At 51.5% G+C, this 23,194-nt stretch overlaps 1 protein-coding gene across 1 annotated transcript; it reads right to left on the reverse strand.

The window, feature by feature from the left end:
• Positions 1-1,536: 1,536 nt before the first annotated feature.
• LOC129735168 (T-cell activation Rho GTPase-activating protein-like) lies at positions 1,537-21,391 on the reverse strand. The gene is made up of 6 exons (XM_055700528.1): positions 21,242-21,391; positions 20,855-21,016; positions 20,661-20,770; positions 20,316-20,451; positions 3,230-3,288; positions 1,537-1,660 (listed from the first exon to the last, which is right to left on the reverse strand). Exons 1-6 carry the CDS (start codon positions 21,389-21,391, stop codon positions 1,537-1,539), a joined length of 741 nt encoding a protein of 246 aa, XP_055556503.1.
• Positions 21,392-23,194: the final 1,803 nt, after the last annotated feature.

Here is a 23,194-nt window from a genome sequence, read left to right on the forward strand (position 1 = left end):
TGGCAAAGTCCCCCTGCGTTTGCAGATGGGGCCGTCGCAGGCCCTTGCTTGGGATGAGCCTGCAAGAACCAAGAATCGGGCTGCGCTTGGAGAGCAGCCCCGCAGCAGAAAGGGCCAGCGGCGAGTTGCCCCCCGGCACCAGCAGCCTGAGCATGGCAGAGCTGGGACCCTCTGGCCTCCCAGGCTCTCTGCCCCGTGCGGCAGGTTTCGTCCCAGCTCCGCCAGCCAGCCAGTACGTACCAGCGTTCCTGGTGTCTCCCCAACCCCCTCTGCTGCGGAGTGGTACTGTGGGAACCCCCGCCCTCCTGCACATGGTCACCCCACTGGCTGCACATCCCAGCACAGCCAGAGATGGGTGCAAGGCAGCCATTCTCACCTCTGCCTGTGCCTCCATCAGCCTCTCCAGGCTCCTGGCGCGCACTGTCCTCCACTGGGCGGGAGAGAAGGAGGGGAAGAAGGTGAGCAGCCATGGGTCTGCTGCTCGGCTGCAGGAGCAGTGCTTGGGGACAGGGCCCAGAGCAGAGAGACACTCACGGCGTGGCGGCGGCTCAGCTCCTTCTCCAGGAGCTTGATGGATGTTAGGCGGGTGACGCGGGCTCCCGTGCGTCCTTCTGGTGTCCTGTGCACCGGGAAGGGAGAGGGAGAGAGCTGGGTGAGCCCCAAGCCGTCTCTTGTCTCTTGTCAGGCAGCTGTGCGTGAGAGCTGCCTGCAGCCCCAGGGGCACCTTCCCCAGCTGGGGGCTGTGTTCCCCCGTGGGCCCAGCTTCTCCTGGAGCACCCCCCCCCCCGTCTTACCCCAGCAGCGTGGCCACCCACAGCTCCTTCAGTGCCTGGGAGCTGCAGAAAGAGAGGAGAGACAGCGTCAGGCCCTGCTGCCCCCAGCCCTGGGCAAAGGTGGGGGCCTGCACAGCCCTGCCCCGTGGGGCAGGACAGAGGCGCTGTCAAAGCCCTGGGTTGCTCTGTCCTGCCTGAGCAGCTGTATTTGCCCTTCCCTTCTGGGGGCCAAAAGGTGACGAGGGGATGCAGGATGGGGAAGCATCCCCCATCCCTCCCTCCCTGCCACCGAGCTGCCTGCTCCCTGCCCAGGCTCTGCACGCAAGGCAGAGGCCAGTCTTCACGGGATGGCGTGGGCACGGCTGGGAAGCTCTCCTGCCCGACCACGACTCACCCAAAAGTGGCAATGCAGGAGCCGGTGGGCCAGGCGAGGATGACAGAGGTGCTGTCCTCATCGGTGCCTTGCTCCTCCTCCTCCTGTCCCTCCTGCCCCGCAGCCTCCTTCCCGCTGCTGAGCACCCACAGCTGGTCCAGGGCCAGGCAGAGCTGTGGGCGCAGGCTGGTGCCATGTCTGCAGAGAGCAGAAGCCGGCCCTGAGCTGGAGGGGGGCTCCTTGGGCTGGGTCCCCACGCGCAGAGCCCTGTCCCCCACCTGCCCTTGGGACGGACGTTGGTGCCTCCAGCACCGAGGGGCCGGGGCCTGGGGCTGGTGCCAGGGTGTCCCTGGGCCGGGGCTGGGGGGAAGGATCTGGGCTCTGAGGGTCTTACCGCAACTTGGCGACCACCAGTTCCTTGTGGAGGAGGAGCAGGCGCCTCTCGCTCCTCTTGCGGCCCCGGGTCAGCCGCACGTCTGCGCTCAGCACCGGCTCGGCGTCGCTGAGAGCCTCCCTGCAGAGCAGAGAGCGGCGGGCATGAGCAACGTCAGTGCTGCGTGGCCCAGCTGTGCCCGCGTGTCCCCGAGCCCTGGGGGAGCCCACCTGGAGCTGCAGCAGCAGCTGGCCTGGCCCATCCTGCCCGGGAGAGGAGGGCCCTGGCCGTGCAGCGAGGAGGGGGCCCAGCCGGCGACGGGGAGGCTGGGAAGCGGGGTGCTGGTGCTGTGGCAGCGCTGCTGGGCCAGAGGCTGCCTCCTGCCAGCGCCGCTGCGTGCCAGCACAGCTCTGCCCTGCTGCCTGTGGTGGCCGTGGGCTCCCCGTGACCAACGGTCTGAGCCCAACGGAAAGTGGGCGGGGCCTGCGGGGGCGGGGCTGGGGCCCTCTCCAGTATGGCCGGCCCTGCCTTGCCCGGGGGAGCCCCGAGCAGGACAGAGCAGGGGGCAAGGGCCACCTCCCTGCGCCTGCGGCCAGCGCTTTCACCTGGCTTTTTGACAGGGTCCCGCTCAATAAAAGAAGCTGTTTTTCCTAGAGATGACCATTGTGGCTAGAGGCAGACTCCTCTTGGTGGAGGCCGGCCTAGCCGTTGGAAGGCCTCTGGCACACAGGCCGTGCTAGGCCTCAGGCCCCAAGGCGCTGGAATTGGAGCAGGCCCACCGGGAGGAAAAACTTCCATTTTTACCAAAAGACGGGGGGACTAGCAGCAGTAAAGAGCCGCTCGGGTCCTGCCAGGCGCCACAGGGAAATGAAAGGTGTGGTGAGCTTCGGCAGGAATTGTGGTGCCCCTGGAGCACCACCCTTGCTTGGGAAGGCTTTATCCCACCTGGGTGTTAAGGCTTCACCCTTGGCGATCAGGGCTGGATGAGCACCACCCAGGAGCCCCTGCCCTGTTAGCCATGACCTTCACCCAGCCGGTGGCCAACACGGCCAGGGGCGAGTTTGTGGGGTAGGCCATGACCATGGCAAAGAAGGGACCCGTAGCCAGCTTTTGATTGCCCGTGTCTGGTTTCACTGTTGACCCTAAGCAATGCCTTGCTTCAAATAGAAGCGATGCAGAGAGTTACACACCCGCCCTTTTCAGGAAAAATGCAGGACATCAGAGACATGTAGCAAGTTCTCTGCTGGCTGTTGTACACTGCAGCAAGAAGCAGCGTGGGTCCAGTGGCTAATGCTGGAAGGGGAATTCAGCACTTCTGGGAAAGGGATATAAAGGCACTCTTGTGGGCCAGGCTGGGATTGGGGAGGCTGGGTGGGTGTCTGGGGTCCCAGCTTTCCTGCAGTGCTGACTGTGTGCCTGCTGCTTGCTCTTCCCTGCAACGCCGGTTGCATCCACCTGCTGGGGCTGTGCTTGGGAAGGGCACCGGGGGTGAGCAAGCCCATGGGAGAGGGCTGGGGGGAAGCTCTTCTCCAGAGATCTACCAGAAACTGTCCAGAGCATCCGAGAGGATGCTCTGTGTGACAAGGGAAGGTGCCCGTTGGTCCAATGTATGGAGCCTGCAGGGCTCCCATCAGGGTCCTTTGACCTACCCGTCCTCCAGCCAGCAATCCAGGTGCCCCTGGGGGGTCCCATGTTGGTCTCCTGAGGTACCCTTTAGCCCCGGTGAAGGTGTCATGCCTCAGTGTGTGCTTGCAGGGCATGTTTCCTTCCTGCTGACAAGGGCGGAATTGCAGTTAAATGCCCCTGGGCGATCCCGAGCCAAAAGCAGATTTTTTTCTATGGGCCACACTGCTTTGCAGTCCATGTGTGTGGTTCAGCTCCTGCATGGGAGCTGAGGACACGAGGTGACCTAGCTCTGAAGCTGGCCACTCTTGCTCCAGGCAACTCCAGTTGCTTGCGTTTTCCTTCAGCTTCCCCAGCCTGATGATCTCCACTGTCACCTCCTCCCTGTCCTACAAGAAGTATCCCTCTCCAGGCCATTAGGACAGTGGCACAGCACTCAGAATCCAGATCACTGGTAGAGAAGTAGGACAGAGGAAAAGAGAAGTTCTCCTTTGAAAGAAATCCTTGTTTGTCCTCCTTTAGCTACCAGTGGATGAAAAATACGGGGACAGAATTTCAGGCCAGCCACAGCACTGGCTTTCAAGCCTGAGCTTGTAATGTCATGGCTGTTCTGGAATGTGGTACAGTGAAATGAGAGATAGAAATGGCAAATTTTCCCCCCCAGAGCGGTCAAATGCTGGCAGAGGTTGTCCAAGGAGGGTGTGCAGCCTCTGTCCTTGGAGATCTTCAAAGGCCAAGGGCACACATTTCTCTGCGACCTGCTCTAGGTGAGCGTGATGGAGCAGAGGGCTTGGCCCAGAGGACCTCCACGGGTCCCTTCCAACCCCACCCTCCCGTGTGGCTCTGTGCTTTGCTTTTGCCCTGGCGGAGATCTTCAGGGACTTTGCGTTCCATTTTGTGTTGCCTTAGGGCTACAATGTGCTGTGGTTTGGGGGCAACAAGGTTATGGTATGCCAGAGGTCAGGCGAGTTAGTGTCAAAGTGTGTTATTGTTATGGACAGAACCTGTGTTTGTTGGCCCTGTGTTCCTGGGGTTATGGCATTTTTATCATGTGTTCTGTGTGGTGATTTTTTTTTTTTGTGGAGAGTGCCTTTTTTCAGCTATTTTGCCTTTGTAGGGTTTGCATGGGGGCCTCTGGTTTGTGTACCAAGTTTCTTCTGGTTGTTTTTCTGCTGTGCTGGTGGACGGTGGTGTTTTTTTCTGTCTTGAAACCATCGTTACAGGCCTAGTATATCTCCTGCAGGTCAGGCAGTGTCACTTCTGGTGTGGTCTGACTCATTTCTGGTGAGTTGGTAGGTAGGTATGGAGGACTTGTGGTCCCTCCATGGAGGATGACTGCTAGAGGACTAAGAGGCGGATCTGTGGAGGGGTGAGAGGACTGCTGGCCCATAAGTAGTGACTGTCAGAGGACTAAGTGTACTTGAATTTACGTGGGCTTCCAAATTCATGGCTGTTTCTCCTGCCTTGCGGAAGAGCCATGGGAAGTCACCAGCCACACGGAAGGATAAAGGGTTTCCCACGGCTACGTGGCTTTTTGGGTTTTGCTTTTGAATAAGAAAGTCCTGTCTCTACATGAGTAGAACTATAAACGGTCAATTTTGCCAACTTCAGAAAGCAGGGAGCAGCACTTTTCTGCTGTGCCTCACATGGCGGCCAGGGCACGGTGAGAAACAGCAAGTGAGTTTCTTCCTGGAACCTTCTCCAGGGGAGCAGTGCTGCACTTGTCAAGGTGAGGGGTTTTTTGGCTCTATACGATTGCAAATGTGAGGGGTTCATTTTCAGAACACAGCTATTAGGGAGCAGAACATTTGTGCTGTGCCTCACATGGCTGCAAGGACAGAGTGAGAAACAGCAAGAAAATTCCTTCCTGGCACCTGCTCCAGGGGAACAGTGCTGCCCTTTCCCAAGATGTATTTTTTTTTGGCTCTTAAGGTCTGCAGCTCTGAAGGGTCAGTTTTGCTCACCACAGAAAGCAGGGAGCAGAACTTTTGTGCTGTGCTGTTCCTCACATGGGTGCCAGGGCAGGGTGAGAAACAGCAAGAGGATTCCTTCCTGGCCCCTTCTCCAGGGGAGCAGTGCTGCCCTTTCACAAAGTGAGCACTGGTTCTGCATGAGTGCAAAGTGTTTGGGTCAAATTTCTCACCACAGGAAGTAGGGAGGTGAACTTTTGTGCTGTGCCTCACATGGCTGCCAGGGCAGGGTGAGAACAGCAAGAGAATTCCTTCCTGGAACCTTCTTTATGGGAGGAGTGCTGTACTTTGCCAAAGGGACTTTTTTTGGATCTTAACGACTGCACCGCTGAGGGATTAATTTTTGCTCACCACGGAAAGCAGGGAGCAGCACTTTTGTGCTGTGCCTGACATGGCTGCCAGGGCAGGGTGAGAAGCAGCAAGAGAATTCCTTCCTGCCACCTTCTCCAGGGGAGCAGGGCTGCACTTTGTCAAGGTGAGTTTTTTGGGCTGTGCATTATTGCCAGTGTAAAGGTGTCCAGTTTCTCCCCACAGAGAGCAGGGTGCACAACTTCTCTGCTGTGCCTGACGTGGCTGCAAGGACATGGTGAGAAGTAGCAATAAAATTCCTTCTGGAACCCTCTCCAGGGGAGCAGCCCTGCACTTCCCCAGGCCATGTTTTTTGGTTCATGGTTTCCCAGGCCATGAGTTCAAAAGTGCTGTGTCAATTTTCTCACCAGAGAAAGCAGGGAGCAGAACTCTTGTGCTGTGCCTCACATGGCTACCATGCACGGTGGGAAGCAGCAAGAGAATTCCTTCCTGGTACCTTCTCCAGGGGAATTTCCCAGCTCCCGAGGGACTCCTGGCACTGGCTGCAAGGGGGCTCCCAGCCGAAGGGTGGGCCTGGGTGTTGTTGGGGTGTTAATTGGTGATGTCTCCTTTCCTTAGTCACGTTAACACTTTGGGATAACAAATGGATGCTTCGCTCCTGTTGCTCTTTTATCATATCGCTCACAGTAACTGCCACTGGTTCCTTTTATCATATTGCATGCTATTTTCTTTTATTGCAATATAAGAAACTGCATTTGATATATTCCATTATGTGATATACTTGATAGATTTGATTATATTTGATGTGGAGTTCAGCTTTGCTGTCTATCCAGTCAGCCAGCAAAACAGAATTTGATGTAGTCGGCAGCATACGAAGTAAAACTCTCTCTATTTAGGAAAAAAAAAAAAATGTTCCTCGACTTGCTGTTGTCAGGTGGGAACCATTGCCTTATGGTGTTTGGGCCAGAGTGGTCTGGTGGTGCTGGGCAGTTGGGCCATGCCAGGGACAGAGGTTGTGGTGTCTGGCGGGACGTTTGATGCCACTGTATAGATTCCACTGTGTATACGTTTATGTCCAGGGATTCTGTTAAGGGAAGGCTGCTGGCTCGGCAAAGGGACAAGATGTCTGAGCTCCCCGGTTACCACGCTCTGATTTGCTGTGTAGCTCTACGTTAAACACACCTGCGCACAAAGGTTAGGCCAAGCTGACTCTCTAAAGCTGTTAGAAGTGACGAATTAAGGGACCTCTCATGCAGGGAGTCAGCCTTGAGAAGGATGGGGAACAAAGAATGGATGGGGAAAAGATCGGCGTTCTCTTCAGTGATGCAGAAAGAGCCTCTGGGTGAGGACGTTGTGGTCGCAGGAGGAGACAAGCCGATAAGAGTGCTGCGATCCGCAGAATGTTGGTTGGAATTCGGACAAAGGTAATTGTTGTGGGGGGAGATTGTGACCTCTGACTCAGATAGCCCCCCGAGAGAGGGCAAGGCCCCGCTTGGGGAGCACGGGGAGCTAGTAAAAAACCTCAGCAGTGCTGTCTGAGGGTGTGTGCTCGTTTGCATTAAAGCAAGCAACTTGTAACCCATCCCGTGCCTGACTGAAAATGCATGTGTAATGCGCTATGAGTGTGCAAGTGCTCTGCTGTCCATAGTGCGTACCCTCGAGGAACTGGGTGAGCACGCTCAGAGGAAACATTCCCCCGTGCTCCCAGCACTGCCATAAAGAATGCCGGCCTTCTGAAACTTGCAAGCAAGTCTTAGAGGGTTTTTCTCCCTGACCGACTTTATGGTATCATTCCCACCATACTGGAGAAAGCAAATCTTTTTCTGTTTGGTGGTGAAAGCAGCTTGGGGAGCGTCACTGAAGTGCAGCACTTTTTTAACCTCAGGTCTAAAGTGCCACCGGTCCTACCGTGGAATACATCCTTCCTCAGGCTTTCAGCAAACGGAAAGGATGCAACAAACCCACCCCACTAAGACGTCCTGCGCTTTTTTTATCTTCCCTGGAAGGTGGGCACATGACCCTGTTGGGCCATCTGTGCCACCTGCCTGGGAGCCAAGATGGTGCCTTTGCATTTCAGGCTAAGCACTTACCTTCTTTTTTTTCCTTTTCAGCGACTTTAGAGCCACCCTTAGGGAGGCTGGTTAAGCTGGTTTATGTACAGCTGGTCACCAGTGGAGGGAAACGGTAAGCTCCGCTATTGCCTCTGGTGTTTACTTGTTACCTTGTCGCTCGTTTGAGTGATCTTACCGTGCCCGGGCAAGCAGAAGCTATCACGCCACTTTAGGCCTTGGTCTAATAGTCATGCAAAGCAATACTGAAAGTCATTCTGAGATCTGGAACAGGCCCCAATGTGCATTTTATAAAAGTGCATCTTGGCTGCTCTTTATTTTGCATGGGTTTTTTTCCCGTTTCTCCAGACTGTTGAAGCTCTGAAAGGCGCCAGTGAGCTGCTCTCCCTCAGTTTGCTCCTTTGCCTTTGGGGAGTGCGGTTCATGTTTTCTTCATGGCTTTGCAGAGGAGAAAATCCATGAATACACCACCTTGCTTTTTTCACCTAAGCTAATTTCAGAAACTGCCTCCTTTAACTTAGACATGAAACTCTTCTTAACCTCTTTGTGCACTTGTAGAAAAGCAGGGTGGGGTGGGGGTTGGGGGGTGGGGGGGGTCTTCAGGAAGTGCCCGCAAAAGAGCCTGTGGGAGACCCTGTCCCTTGACTCACATGTGGGGTAGTGAAGAGCCTGAGAAAGTCATGGGTGTTTTGGTGTTCACCAAAGCAGGTTTTCGGTTTGGTTTTTTTTTTTCTTATTGTCTTGTTATCTTATGTAGCTTATGCCACCAGGTAGTGACAGCCCGGGGGTGACAGGAGGGGACAGCAGGCAATGGCAGCCTGGAGGGTGACAGGAGGGGACAGTAGGTGGGGACAGGCCTGGGGGGGGGGGGTACAGGAGAGGACAGCTGTTGGGGACAGCCTGGGGGGTGACAGGAGGGGAGAGCAGGTATTGAAAGCCTGGCGGTGACAGGACCTCAGGCGCCAGATCAGGCCGCGAGAGGCTGAAGGCGACTCACTGCGACCTGCAGGTCACCAACGCCTAGACCATGGAAGGCGCGTGGGGGCGGCGGGCGCGGGATGCGGGGACCGGCCGGCTGGCGGTGGCGCAGGTGGCCAGTGAGGCGATTGGGCCGCGGCCGGCAGCGGTGACTCGTGCTGGGGCCTCAGAGCTGCTCTTCCGTGGTTGTGCGCTGGCAGCTGGCGTGAGGGCTGTGTGCGCAGCCAGGCACAGCAGCGTACGGGGTCGATGTGCGGCACCGCGCGTGGAAGAGGTTTGGTTTCTGGGAACCCTTCTAGGTAAAACGATAAGGAAATGTGGGACAATGCCTTGTAATCACAAACCTGCCAGATTTCTTTGAAACCCGGCAGAGAAGGCTGAACGTGATAGAAAAGGAGTGGATGGCTAATTGGAAGGGGAAAAAAGTGGGTTTGGTGACTGAAATTTGTCTTCAACTACTTTTACTCCACCGCATTGCCAAAGTGGCGCTTGGCTGCTGCAGAAACTGCTCAGTAGCAACGTTTTGGATCAAGAGTGTATCTGTGAGTGAGAATCTATGCAGACCCTGGAAAGCCATCTTGTAGACGGGTGTTCTGTCTCAAGTATACTTGGCATTTCTTGCTAATACAGCTTCTTTGCTACACCAAAGACATTTTCATTCAGATGTTATTGAGCATCATTTCTTCGTTTCTTTCAAACGGTGCATTTTTTTCCTGGTACTGCGTGTTAAACGGTGTCAGGGCAATACTGAAGTTTTATGGCAGATCACTTATGGTGAATATACCTAGAAATGTTCTTCGAGAAGCCCTAAGTTCTTTTGAATCTCAGAAATGGTGCTTGATTCTCAGAGACGGTAATGGTTTCGTATTACTTAGCGTGCTGTTTCAGTTTGGTAATCTACCATCTGGCAAAGCTTGCATGTGATTAAAGACTTTGGGATATGACAGAAATAAAAAGACTTGGAAACCGTTGCCATTCCTTAAACATTCAAATTTTATCGGGTGTTTTGTTTTGGTTTTTTTCTTTTTTTTTTCCTGTGGTTCTGTGACATTCTCACAACAGTCTTTTCTTTACAATGTGTACTCATAGGTTTTTTCCCTCTTCCTGTTTGATGTATTAAAACTTAAACAGAATAACATGTCTGCTGCGGTAACTGTAACTTTGGCCCTAGCCTTTCAAGTGGTTGGACCTAAGCACGCTGTTTACCTGCAGATAGGTAAAGTATGTTCAGGAGAGTATCTGTGAGGAGACTTAACAGCACGGTGTTAGGGGTCTTGGGGGTGTTACGGGATCGCGTGTCATACGGCGGTAGAGATAGACATGCAGGTAGAGGCAGATGTACAGGTTGTGACACAGATACTTAGTGGAACTTCTGTAAGGGTGTCTTCCCTGTGAAAAGGCAAAAATCCCCCAGTGGTTGTCAGAGCAAAGCTAAGGAATACATTTCAGTGTCATACACATGTATGCGAGATTTTGGGGTTTTACACATAACCGTGAATTTCCGTTTTTATTGAACAGCCTCTACGTGCTTAAAGTCACCTTCAGAAGATGAAGGAAAGAACTCGGCCAGGATGTTCTGCCTAAAGGGGGTTCTCGGAGATCTTCCCTGTGGAGATACGGTCGTGGGTTTTATAACTTGGTGCAGGAGTCCTGACTAAATGGTGACGTGATCTTGGAAAGACCCTTCAGTGAACCTTGAGTGAAGATGGCCAACTTGTTCAGATTTTTCGGGGCCGCGTGATCACGGAAATCTCTTAATAGCAGCAACGCTAATAGAAGCTTAAAGTAAACAGGATTTTAAACATCACTGGGGGAAAAAAAAAGAAAGAGATGGTGGACTCTCTTTGAAGATGGTGGGAAGGCAAAATGGATGGTTGGGATGTGTTTGAAAAGGTGGGAGGCAGGGTGGGGGTGTCCTCTTCCGTGCTCGCTGTTATAGAGACATGTTCTAGGGTTTTGTAAGCTAACAGGAGCAAAAGCAATGTAAGTGAGATCAGGAAAGAACCTCATGCTTTAGCAGACTCTGCTTTAGTGACTTTAGAGACCATTTTGCTGTTGGCATTGAAACGATTCCAAAAAAATGGAAAAGATTTTGCTGCTTGTGTTTGACTATCAGACCTGAAGATTTCTGGAAAGGTAACCTGAGACGATAAAAGCATGACGCTGTGTGTAAAATGTTGGGTTTGTATCTGTAAAGGGATTCCCTGAAGTGCTACGTCACGACATGTCAATATCACTCTTACAAACTGACTGATGCTTTCTCTGTATTGATGTTGTTTCCAGAATACACAGATGATAATGCCCTGATTCCGGGGAACTCATCGGTAACTGTTAGGGGAGTCCCCGTCAGAGGAGTTAAAGCTACCGGCAAAACAGACCTTGGGTAAGTAGCCATAACACGTTGTGTTCTTTGGGAGGGGTTTCAGTGCGTTCACCTTCTTTGTGGCGGTTAGTTTACGGAGGCATTCAGGTTGTATCTTTCTTGTTAAAGCTGCTGTTAAATTGTGTTGTGACAGGGCAGATTTGAAGGTGTCTGTCCCAAAGCAGACTTAGATTTTTCAGCCTGCTGGGACGTGGCATTCAAGCTCCAACAGTGGTAACTGTTCAGACGTTTGAATTGGGTTTGTTCTTGGGCTTGGTTTTTCTGAGAGTCAAGTTCTCCATCCTGTTTCTCTATGCAGAGAGATTCCTTATTGTATGCTTTTGCTTTTAGTGCTTTTAGAGTAAACGGAGAGACACATTGCAGTGTGAACCGGTGATTTGTTCCCATCTGCCAGCAGTCCGAGTCTCCGTGTTTGACTGCTTCCTTTGTCTGGGGGAGGGGGGCAGGGTATTCTTACACCCCAAAGGGGGGTGTGTGTGTGTGGGCTGCATGCTGTCTCCAGAGGAAGGACTGAGAGTGGCCAGCTGGCAAACCATGCAAACAAGAAGTTTCATTCTTAAGTGCTTCCTATTAGATTCCTAAAGACAATGTCTATGTCGGGCAAGAGAAAAAGAACAACATCCTAAAGCGTATTGCCTTTTGTGCCAGGACGGTGAAGGAACAGTTGATCTTTTCCAAACCTGAAGCTCAGAAAGCAGTTGAGCACATTCCCAAATGTTAGTAGTTACCTTTCTAAGTTTGTTTTCAGCCTAAGCTGCTCTCTGTGCTCCAGGTATTACTGCTGTATTCCTCAGATTTATGGAGGACAGAGAATCTGATTACAATTGCAGATACTCAAATGTAAGCCTGACTACAGCATTATCGCTGTCATCGATGTATTCGTCCAGTCCAGTTCTGTATCAGCTGCATCAGCATGGTTTGAATGGTCATGTTTTCAAGGCTTCTTCAAGACAGACCTCTCCTCCACCATTAGTAGATATTATTGACTTGTGGTTTTGCCATGTCTTTCTAATGTTAGTTCTCAATACATAAAGTGTACTGGCGAGTTACAGCGTGTCTCAAACAAACAGTACCGCGTCATCCTAGTACCCATGAAGCATCTGCAAGCAAAACCCCCTGAATTTATGTGGCTCTCCTGTAAGCTTTGGGCATATTACTGCAGTAGGTGTTGCAGTGCTTTCAGGCGCTGCCAAGGCTTTCTGGATGCCACAGCACTGTGCTTCTAAACATGGCCTGGTTTGGGGGGTTAATTTAGATGGGGATGCTTAGTGCTGTCTTGTCAATATCGCCTCGGTTTCTGGTTGGATGGCACCCTCTCCTGGTGTTGGAATGCTGCCCTAAAATGAGAGGCTAGGTGCCCCTAGCATCAAAGATCCAAGAAATACCTGCCCGTGGGGATCAGGGATGTATGCCGCTGCTCTCCTAAAGTTGCAAATGGATCGGGCAGGTTAGCTTTCTCTTCCTTCAGCTGGAAACATTGTGGAAACAACTGGTAGAGTCGTTAGTGTTTGGGAATGATGAACGCATGGTGTCACGGTGGAGAGGCCTTCAGAAATGCGTTAGTCACCTTGTAGTATCTTCCTCAAGGCAAGTGGATGGAGAAACCATGGTGTGGTAATCTAAAGCGTTTCCTCGCACTTCCTCATGTTCAGGAGGTACGTGGCTGTACTTGCGAGCCTGGTGGTGGTGTAGCAGTGGCAGGAAGTATGAGCCTTTCTATTTGTGCAGGACTTGCACCGCAGCCTTTGGGTTGCCTCTGCTCGTGGGACGCTTTGGATGATGTATGAATTGTTTGTTAACTGATGGACGGTTGCATGTGTGATTCATGAGTAGCATGCAGGTACAGACCAATGAGTATGTGGAATCTCGGCAAGGGCTTGTGTGCCATAAGTGTTTCCTAAAATATTGTAGCATGTTCAAGATGATCTTAAAGCAAATTCTGGTAATCCAGGCTTTTTTCCTTATTTTTTTAACACAGGCCTCCTCGACCACAGAAAATCCTTGGAACTGCTTTCAGGTGATGTTTCTACTGCTATTGGTAGTCACTTTAGGCTAGAGGATGGTGGGTACCTGAACACAGTGCTTGGGCCTCCACAAAGAAGCACTTTTCTACAGACACCTGTTCTTGTTTTGTCAGGGGAGTGTAGAAACCAAAGTGCTCTATCTGGTACCTGTTTGTGATAGTGGGGCTATACAGATTGCCTGAAGGTGCCTTCATATTTGGATGGCTGACTATTTAAGAACAGAAAAGTGTAGCACAGTCTTCATCGTTTTGAGACTTAGAGAGAAGAAAGAAAATATGTGAGGACTTCTTCTTGCACTGCTGTATTCTGTATCTTAGAGTAATTGGGGACAAAGAAGGAATGGGATTTGGGGTTTTATTTCAGTTGCACTGAATGTACCAGGAGAGCACACTTTATGTATAGAAATAAATTTCCATATTCATAAGACTATCGGAACACAGTGTTTTGGTGCTCAGGTTTTATAAACTGTTTTCACGGCTTTATGTTGGTTACGAGTGCTTTATTTTAAGTTCTGATCATCTTTCTTTCTTCTTCTAGAAGTCAAACTGAGCCAGCGAGTAGAACATCAAAAGAGGTATGTAAAAACACAAGCTGAAACTTTTTTCTGCATGCTGCACCTAAGCCTAAGAAATGTAGCCTTGTACTAATTCTTTTATATATATAAAATATAAATGTTTTATATATAATATTTGTAATATATATATAAAAACATACTTTCCAGTGAAACACAGTGTATGCTGTAAATCCAATGTATTTGATTCAGCATAGTGAAAACTGAGCAATGCCAACTTTTGCACGGTGCTAATGTGAGCAGTGGTATTTGTGCCTAGTAACGCATTGCATTTCGTACTGAATAGGCTAGAACATTTCTTGTATGACTGTGTGTTGTACAGATAATGTGGGCTCATTTTTAGAGTTTGCAGGTTCAAGGTTTGCACCACTGAACTTGGTGCTACCCTTCAGTACACCACCACTTTGAATTTACATTTGGAAAAGGGGCAGCATTTTTCTTCAGTTCAGAAAACACTGTCGTTCTGCTGCTAAGACATGAATAAGTAACGCGAGGAGATACTTGACTAGTGATGGCCTAGATCTCCATTTGGCCCTTGGGTGGAATGCTACGTGCAACAATGCATTTCAAAATAGCCCTCATAGTACAAACATTACTTTGTGGTGGTGTTTGGTTTTCATCTGTAAGTATAACTGCTTTTTCTTCACTCGAATGGTGTGAGGCATTACACGAGCTCTAGGTCACGGGATCTGATCACTTTGTAAGCTCTTAGGATAACTTAACCTAGAAATTCATGAACTTGGGGTCTAATGAAAGTAAATGAAAGACAGCGCAAAAACTATGCTGCGCTCATGAACCGTGCCTGTGTGCATTTAGAAAATGTTGAGCTATTAACTGATTAATTTATAAACTGCACTGGCAATGTTTCCTGTAGTGACACTTCCTTCTCAAATAAACGGAAATATTTTTTTTAGATCCTTTTGAGCTGAAAATGGACAGCTTCCTTAACCCTCCGTCTTTTAAGCAGTTGTGAGCATTTGGCAAGGGTCCCCCTCTGAGGTATCCTGAGCGATAGATTGATCTCAAGAGGGGTTGGTTACTTTAGTTTCTTCCCATTAACAACGTAGGCCTACGTAAAGCTGTTTAAGGTTTGACTTTGTTTTGAACAAATACAAATTCCACTGGCTTGGAGGTGGCTCTTTCAGTGATGCTCAGAGGCTATAGCGCAGGCTTTCATACAGCAGTAGGGGTGAACTCTTGCTATGTTCTGATTGTATGCAGAACTTGAACATGTGTTTAATTTTTCTGAATAGATTGGCGACTCTTCCGCATCTCTTTCTCTGGCCCAGCTTATTAAGGTATGTTTAGATGTACTTTCTTGTGAAATAGTGGTTGTAAACCTTACACTGTGCTCTCTAGCTGGATAACTGCTGTAATATGAGCAAAACATTAATTGTTAATAATTCAGAGTGTTTATCCTAACTTTAAAATGTGCGTATACTTTGATACTATCCTGTAGAGAGTAGTTCCCAGCTTGGGAAGATGGAAGGGGAGCACCTTATTGGCCTCAGTGTGATGCTGCAGTATTACTCATCTGCAAGACACAAAGAAGCAGCACTTCAGAAGCTGTTTACCATTTTTCATACGACCCGTTAATTCTTCATTGGAACCTAACACAATTTTTACAGAAGAATTTAATTGGCTGTAAGTTATGGACATTGCTGGGGCCTTTGCAACAGCCAGAACAGACGTGTTTCTGGAACATGGGCAATAGCATGGCTGTTTTTGAATTTCTAGTCATTACCTAACCCTATGTTAGGTATGACCTAACCCTAAGTCTGAATTTTAAGACATAACCTTAAGACTTAACCCTATGACGTAAGCCTATGCCTTAAGCCTAAGACCTATCTCTAAGACTTAAGACTCAACCTTAAGGTTTAACCCTGAGAGTTAACCCTAACATTAACCCTAAGACTTAACCTTAAGATTTAAACTTGGGACTTAACCTTAAGACTTAAATTTAAAAGTTAATGTTAAGACTTACACCCTAAGGCTTAACATTAAGACTTAAATTTAACACTTAAACTTAAGACTTAAATCCTAAGACTTAACCCTGAGACTTAAACCTCAGACTTACCCTTAATACTTAACCCTAAGACTTAAAATTCAGATTTAACCCTAAGACTCAGTCTATAAGATGTAAACTTAAGACTTAACCTTAAGACTTAAATTTAAGACTTAACCCTAAGACTTCGCCTTAGAACATTAAGACTTAACTCTAGACTTAACCCTAAGACACAATCTTGAGACTTAACCCTAAGACTTAACCTAAAGTTTAACTTTAAAACTTAACCCTAAGACTGAACCCTAAGACTTAACCCTATGACTTAAACTTAAGGCTCAACCTTAAGACTTGACTTTAGGACTTAACCCTCAGAATTAACGCTAAGACTTAACCTTAAGACTTAACCCTAAGTCATAACCCTAAGACTTAAATTTTAAGATTAATTCACCACTCATCCCTCTGACTTAACACTGAGACTTAACCCTAAGACTTAATCTTAAAACTTAATCCTAAGACTTATGCCCAAGACTTAACTCTAAGACTTAACACTAGGAGTTTACTCTAAGACTTAAACTTAAGAATTAAAATTTAGACTTAACTCTAAGTCTCAATACATAAGACGTGAACTTAAGACAACCATAAGACTTAGCCCTAAGACTTAAAATTAAGACTTAAATTTAAGACATAACATTAAGACGTAACCCTAAAACTTAACCCTAAGACTTAAGCTTAAGACTTAAATTTAAGACTTAACCCTGAGACTTAACACAAAGACTTCACCTTAGAACATTAAGACTTAACTCTAGACTTAACCCTAAGACATAATCCTGAGACTTCACCTTAAAACTTAACCCTAAGACTTAACCTATAGTTTAACTTTAAAACTTAACCCTAAGACTGAACCCTAAGAAACAACCTGACGACTTAACCCTGAGACTTAACCTTGAGACTTTACCTTGCGATTTAACCCTGAGGTTTAACCCTGTCTTAATGCTAAGACTTAACTTTAAGACGTACCATTAAGACTTAACCTCAAGACTTAACCCTAAGACTTAACCTTAAAACGTAACCTTAAGATTTACACTAAAAACTTAACCCTATGACTTAAACTTAAGGCTCAACCTTAAGACTTAACTTTAGGACTTAACCCTCAGAATTAACGCTAAGACTTAACCTTAAGACTTAACCCTAAGTCATAACCCTAAGACTTAAATTTTAAGATTAATTCACCACTCATCCCTCTGACTTAACACTGAGACTTAACCCTAAGACTTAATCTTAAAACTTAATCCTAAGACTTATGCCCAAGACTTAACTCTAAGACTTAACTCTAGGAGTTAACTCAAAGACTTAAACTTAAGAATTAAGATGTAGACTTAACTCTAAGGCTCAATACATAAGACTTGAACTTAAGACAACCATAAGGCTTAGCCCTAAGACTTAAAATTAAGACTTAAATTTAAGACATAACATTAAGACATAACCCTAAAACTTAACCCTAAGACTTAAGCTTAAGACTTAAATTTTAAGACTTAACCCTAAGGCTTAACATAAAGACTTCACCTTAAAACTTAACCCTAAGACTGAACCCTAACGTTTAACCCTAAGATATAACCTTAAGACTTAACACTAAGATTGAACCTTAAGAGACAACGTTACGACTTAACCCTGATACTTAACGTTGACACTTTACCTTGAGACTTAACCCTGAGATTTAACCCTAAGACTATTAAGCATTCGCTAAGACTTAACTTTAAGATGTACCATTAAGACTTAACCCCAAGACTTAACCTTAAAGATTTAACCTTAAAACTTAACCTTAAGATTTACACTCATGATTTAACCCTAAGACTTCACCCTAAGACTTAACCTTATGACTTAAACTTAAGGCTCAACCTTAAGACTTAACCCTGAGAATTAAGCCTAAGACATAACCTTAAAACTTGACCCTAAAGTCATAACCCTAAGACTTAAATTTTAAGACTTAACCCAAAGAGTTATCCCTAAGACTTATCCCCAAGACTTAACTCTTAAGGGTTAACCCTAAGACTTAAACTTAAGCATTAAACTTTATAGTTAACCCCAAGACTCAATCCATAAGTCTTAAACTTAAGAGTTAACTTTAAGACTTAACCTTAAGACTTGACCTAAAGACTTAACCTTAACACTTAAATATTAAGACTTAACCCAAAGACTTATCCCTAAGATAAATTTTAAGACTTAACCTGAAGACTTAACCTTAAAACCTAACCCTAAGAATGAAGCCTAAGACTTAACCCTAAGATATAACCTTAAGCCCTAACACTAAGACTGAACCTTAAGACAGGCCCTGGGCCCGAGCCATCTCTGCAGGGATGAGGCCTTCCTCGGCGTCCGTCCCTCAAACCCTCCCTCCGGCCCCCACGATCCGTCCCTAAAACACTTCCCCTCTGGCCCCCAGTCCCTGCTGGCCCTGAAGGCCGGCCACAGCACTTGGTTTCAAGCCTGAGCTGGTCATGTCATGGCTGTTCTGGAATGTGGTACAGTGAAAGAAGAGATTGAAATGGCAAATGTTCCCCCCCAGAGTGGTCCCATGCTGGCAAAGGTTGTCCGAGGAGGTTGTGGGCTCTCTGTCCTTGCAGATCTTCAAAGGCCAAGGGCACACAGTTCTCTGCAACCTGCTCTAGATGAGCGTGCTGGAGCAGAGGGCTTGGCCCAGAGGACCTCCACGGGTCCCTTCCAACCCCACCCTCCTGTGTGGCTCTGTGCTTTGCTTTTCCTCCTAAAGCTCCTCAACTCAGCCCCGATGCCCGCTGGAAAGGGTGCTGGGGCAAGGGATGATCCCAAACTCCTCCCCGAGGGTCCTTCCCAGCACAAGAGCTCCCCACTCCGGAAGACACGATGGCAGACACGGTCAGGAGAGGGAAAAGATTCTTTTATTGTCAACACCAGCTGCGAGGGCCCAGGAGTCACAGCGGTTCAGCCGGTGAAAGTCAGTCAGCACCTGCAACGACAGAGTCAGAAAGCTCTGCTAAGCCCCCAGAGGCAGGAAGAGGCAGGATTTGGTTCCCCCTTCTTTGGAGGACACTGTTTCTGAGGAATTCCTCATGGCCCAGAAGGGAGAGCTCTTGCTGGCCTCCACTAGGGGCCTTCTCCCCAGGGGTGACCTCCCTAGGGAGCTGTGCGTGCGCAGGGATGCTGACAGTGCCCCTGTGCCACGCAGCAGGGCTCGATGGGGAGCCCCTGGGGAGCTGCCGTGGGGCTCATCCCAAACCCTGCTCAGCACCAGCCCTCGCCGGCCCTTGCCAGCCAGCTGGGCTGACTTAGGGCCGTGTTCAGACTCGGGAAAGATGGGCAGCAGCGCCTGGTACGCACCTGGCCTTCCTGACGTGCTGCACCGTCCTGAATTTTCTCAGGTTTGGGCCCGCAAAGTCATTTCCTCTCTTCTCCGTTTTATTTTTGCTGTGCTGTCCCTCTCCTCTGCCCAGATTTCTTTTCTCTTTCTTTGTCTCGAGTTTTCCTTCTCCTGGTGGGATCCTGAAAAACTTTCCACCCCACAGCGTGATGAGAGGGGGAAAGCCCCAAGCCCCTGCAGTGAGCTCTCAGGTCAGGCAAGGGGAGCTCTTCCTACCTGGTTTCCTGGGGCAGGCTGGTCAGTTGTTGCAGGCATGCCGGGGACTCTGCCGTGCCCTCGGGGGTGGCTGGAGGCAAATCTGGAGGTGCCTAAACCAGAAACGTGGGAGGTAACGGGTGGCAAGTAAGGGCCTGGGGTAGTGAGGGCCTGACTGCCAAATTGCCATCTTAGCTCTACAGAGGAGATGCTGGTTTGCATCATGCACATTTTGCACAGTCCAGCCACTGCAGCCTAGACTTGATGAAGCTGCGATGGAATAGGATCTGAGCAAAAGCCCTCTCAAGGTGACAGCTACTCCCTTCTGTCCTTTTGTGGGTGTTTTGTAGGTATGTTTTGTTTGATGAAGCAGATCATACTTCATGAAATGCATTCCAGAAACAGCCTTTCCAGTTTTCCTTAACACGTACCACGCTGGGGGGAGAGGAGGAGCCCCAAAGGCACAAGAGAGCGGCTGCCAGGAGGAGGCCCAGCGGCTGCTTGGCCTCCTGGGAAATTACTGTCCCACTTGAGACATGTTGTCCCAGTGTCTGTGGAGCTGCCGTACCTCTGCCGCTTTGGGCCCTGCCCCTGTGTCTCCCCCAGCTCCTCTGTCGATGTCCAGCAGAGAGGCGTCTGCATCCAGAAAGGCTTCTGCCGGACGCTGGGTGTCTGCTGTGCCTGCAGGGCCACTTTGCTCTTCGCACTGCAGCTCTGGAAAGCAAAAGCACGTGCAGCAGCGCGACTTCTTGGAAGTCAAGAACATCTCAAGCAAAGCCCAGCCAAGCCCTACACCGCTTGTCTCCTCAACGTTGAGGTTTCTGGCATCCCGAGCCCCAGTGTCTGTGACAAGCCTCAGCCCCTCCTCCTACCTGTGCGCCTGTCCATGGGTGCTGGCACCTCCTCGGCTGATGGAGGGGAGAGGCCGGCCACCTCCCCCCCAAAGATGTCCCCGCAGTTTTCAATGAGGAACTCCACCAGCACGTTCACCTGCAGACATGAAAGCCTTGGTCTCAAGCCAGGTGCCTGCAGACATGTCAAGCAGCCTTTCCCACTGCTGACCCTTTGTCTGCGCAGGTGGCTGCGGCTGGGGGTTGCTCTTCCAGGCACCCAGCCCACCAGCCCTGGCTCAAGGGAGGAGGCAGCCAGGGACCTCTCAACAGCCAAGCTCCGATGGGCCGGGAAGGCAGCAGCCGGCTGCTGGGTAGGGCGTACCTTCTCGGTCACTGCCAGCATGGCCTGCAGCGGGAGCAGGTCCTCGTTGGGTGGGCTCAGCAGGTTGGGCCCGATGCAGATGGCCAGGTTGCTGCAGCTCATTCTGCTGGTGGCTGCGTTGTGGCCGATGTGCTGCAGCAGGGCCATCAGCCGCTTCAGGAGGAGGAGATTGGCCACAGGCAACTTGTCAGCCACCCTGAGGGAAGAGGAAGACAAGGCTGATGAAGCAGAGGGTGCCCACAGCCGTCCCTGCAGCTGGCCCCAGGCGGGTGGGAGCCAGCAGCCGTGTTGCACAGCTTTGCAGCTGCCCGAAAAGACAGCTTTCTGAGGAACCCATGCCTTTGCAGGCAGGTCCCAGAACTCTCCCGGTCCCTGCTCAACAGGCCGGCGGCTGCCCACACTTACGCTTTCAGCTCCTCCACCTTGGCCTGCTTGCTGGCCCTCTCCATGGCTGCCATCCAGTCCTCGTAGAGGTCGATGACGAGGAGCTTGGTGGGGATGCTTCGCAGGAATTCCTGCAATGCCAAGGGCTGCAGGTGAGCCTTTGAACGCTGCAGGCCAGCCAGGAGCTCCTCCAGCTGCAGCTCAGAAGCGCTCACCTTCAAGATGACGGCCAGCAGCAGTGCAGGCTGGCTTCCCACATCGACTTCCGTGCCGCGGTCCAGGGCCTCGCGTAGCTGCCGAAGTTCTGTGCCGCCGGCAGCTCTGCGGAATATCCCCTCCGTCGTCGGTCCTTCCTGGTGCAGGACAGCCAGCAGCTCCTGCAAGAGATGCAGGACAGTGGCTTGGCTGAGGAGCTGCCCTGCAGCAGCGGTGGCCATGGCCAGCGCTCTTCCCCAGGCTGGGCTCTGTCCTCCTGCAAAGGGGCTGGGAGCAGAGAAGCGTGAGCCATGGGCAGAGAGCCCAATTCCCCAGTACCTGGAGCCAGGGGACGCTGCCTGTGGACTGAGTGGGGGGCTGGGGACCCCGTGTCCAGGCTGGCTTACCTGGATGGGCCGGGGCAGCGTGTTGTCCTCCCCACAGAGGGCTGCCAGGGGCTGCCCAAAGAGCGCCCTGCTGCAGCCGGAGCCCGCCTGCCCTGGTGCCTGGGCAGCGGCCGGGGTGCGCCGTAGAGCAAAGGGCCAGGGCAGCCCCATCCTCCTCCTGCTGCTGCTGCTGCTCCCTCCTGCTGCAAAGGAAAACAGAGTAAGACGCCATCAACGGAGAGCCCCAGGCCAGCGGTCCCAGAGCCTGCCCTGCCCTGCTCTGTCCTGCCCGCAGCGCGATGCTGTGTAGTGCGGCAGGACAGGCAGGGAGCCAGCAGCTGGAACCGTGGCTTTGGCCCAGCAGCTGTGGCTTGGAGGCTGCCGAGAGCTGGTGTGCCACCAGGACAGCCTGTCCCAGCCCTTGCCCTGCCCTCCTGCAAGCTGTGGGCAGCCGCAGAGGCTCTGTGTCCTGCAGAAGCTCATGCAGCGGCCGCTCTCCAGCAGGTGTCCTTGCTAGTCCAGGTGCTGTCCTCCCGTGCGGTGCCCAACCTGCATGGCGACACTCAGGGGACAAGTGAGCACAGTTCAATCCACTGCAGGAGGCTGCCTTTCTTTCCCAAACTCACCTGGCTCGTGGCAAAGTCCCCCTGCGTTTGCAGATGGGGCCGTCGCAGGCCCTTGCTTGGGATGAGCCTGCAAGAACCAAGAATCGGGCTGCGCTTGGAGAGCAGCCCCGCAGCAGAAAGGGCCAGCGGCGAGCTGCCCCCCGGCACCAGCAGCCTGAGCATGGCAGAGCTGGGACCCTCTGGCCTCCCAGGCTCTCTGCCCCGTGCGGCAGGTTTCGTCCCAGCTCCGCCAGCCAGCCAGTACGTACCAGCGTTCCTGGTGTCTCCCCAACCCCCTCTGCTGCGGAGTGGTACTGTGGGAACCCCCGCCCTCCTGCACATGGTCACCCCACTGGCTGCACATCCCAGCACAGCCAGAGATGGGTGCAAGGCAGCCATTCTCACCTCTGCCTGTGCCTCCATCAGCCTCTCCAGGCTCCTGGCGCGCACTGTCCTCCACTGGGCGGGAGAGAAGGAGGGGAAGAAGGTGAGCAGCCATGGGTCTGCTGCTCGGCTGCAGGAGCAGTGCTTGGGGACAGGGCCCAGAGCAGAGAGACACTCACGGCGTGGCGGCGGCTCAGCTCCTTCTCCAGGAGCTTGATGGATGTTAGGCGGGTGACGCGGGCTCCCGTGCGTCCTTCTGGTGTCCTGTGCACCGGGAAGGGAGAGGGAGAGAGCTGGGTGAGCCCCAAGCCGTCTCTTGTCTCTTGTCAGGCAGCTGTGCGCGAGAGCTGCCTGCAGCCCCAGGGGCACCTTCCCCAGCTGGGGGCTGTGTTCCCCCGTGGGCCCAGCTTCTCCTGGAGCACCCCCCCCCCCCCGGCTTACCCCAGCAGCGTGGCCACCCACAGCTCCTTCAGTGCCTGGGAGCTGCAGAAAGAGAGGAGAGACAGCGTCAGGCCCTGCTGCCCCCAGCCCTGGGCAAAGGTGGGGGCCTGCACAGCCCTGCCCCGTGGGGCAGGACAGAGGCGCTGTCCAAGCCCTGGGTTGCTCTGTCCTGCCTGAGCAGCTGTATTTGCCCTTCCCTTCTGGGGGCCAAAAGGTGACGAGGGGATGCAGGATGGGGAAGCATCCCCCATCCCTCCCTCCCTGCCACCGAGCTGCCTGCTCCCTGCCCAGGCTCTGCACGCAAGGCAGAGGCCAGTCTTCACGGGATGGCGTGGGCACGGCTGGGAAGCTCTCCTGCCCGACCACGACTCACCCAAAAGTGGCAATGCAGGAGCCGGTGGGCCAGGCGAGGATGACAGAGGTGCTGTCCTCATCGGTGCCTTGCTCCTCCTCCTCCTGTCCCTCCTGCCCCGCAGCCTCCTTCCCGCTGCTGAGCACCCACAGCTGGTCCAGGGCCAGGCAGAGCTGTGGGCGCAGGCTGGTG

The sequence above is a fragment of the Falco cherrug genome, unplaced genomic scaffold (assembly GCF_023634085.1).
Source record: "Falco cherrug isolate bFalChe1 unplaced genomic scaffold, bFalChe1.pri scaffold_44, whole genome shotgun sequence".
Lineage (NCBI taxonomy): Eukaryota > Metazoa > Chordata > Aves > Falconiformes > Falconidae > Falco > Falco cherrug.

Coding starts and splice junctions, on each gene's coding strand:
- LOC129735168 (XM_055700528.1), bottom strand. CDS start 21,391: ATGGGGCTGCCCTGGCCCTTTGCTCTACGGCGCACCCCGGCCGCTGCC. Junction 21,017..21,241: donor CGCTGCCCCGGCCCATCCAG/GTAAGCCAGCCT, acceptor CATCTCTTGCAG/GAGCTGCTGGCTGTCCTGCA. Junction 20,452..20,660: donor AAGGTGGAGGAGCTGAAAGC/GTAAGTGTGGGC, acceptor CTCTTCCCTCAG/GGTGGCTGACAAGTTGCCTG.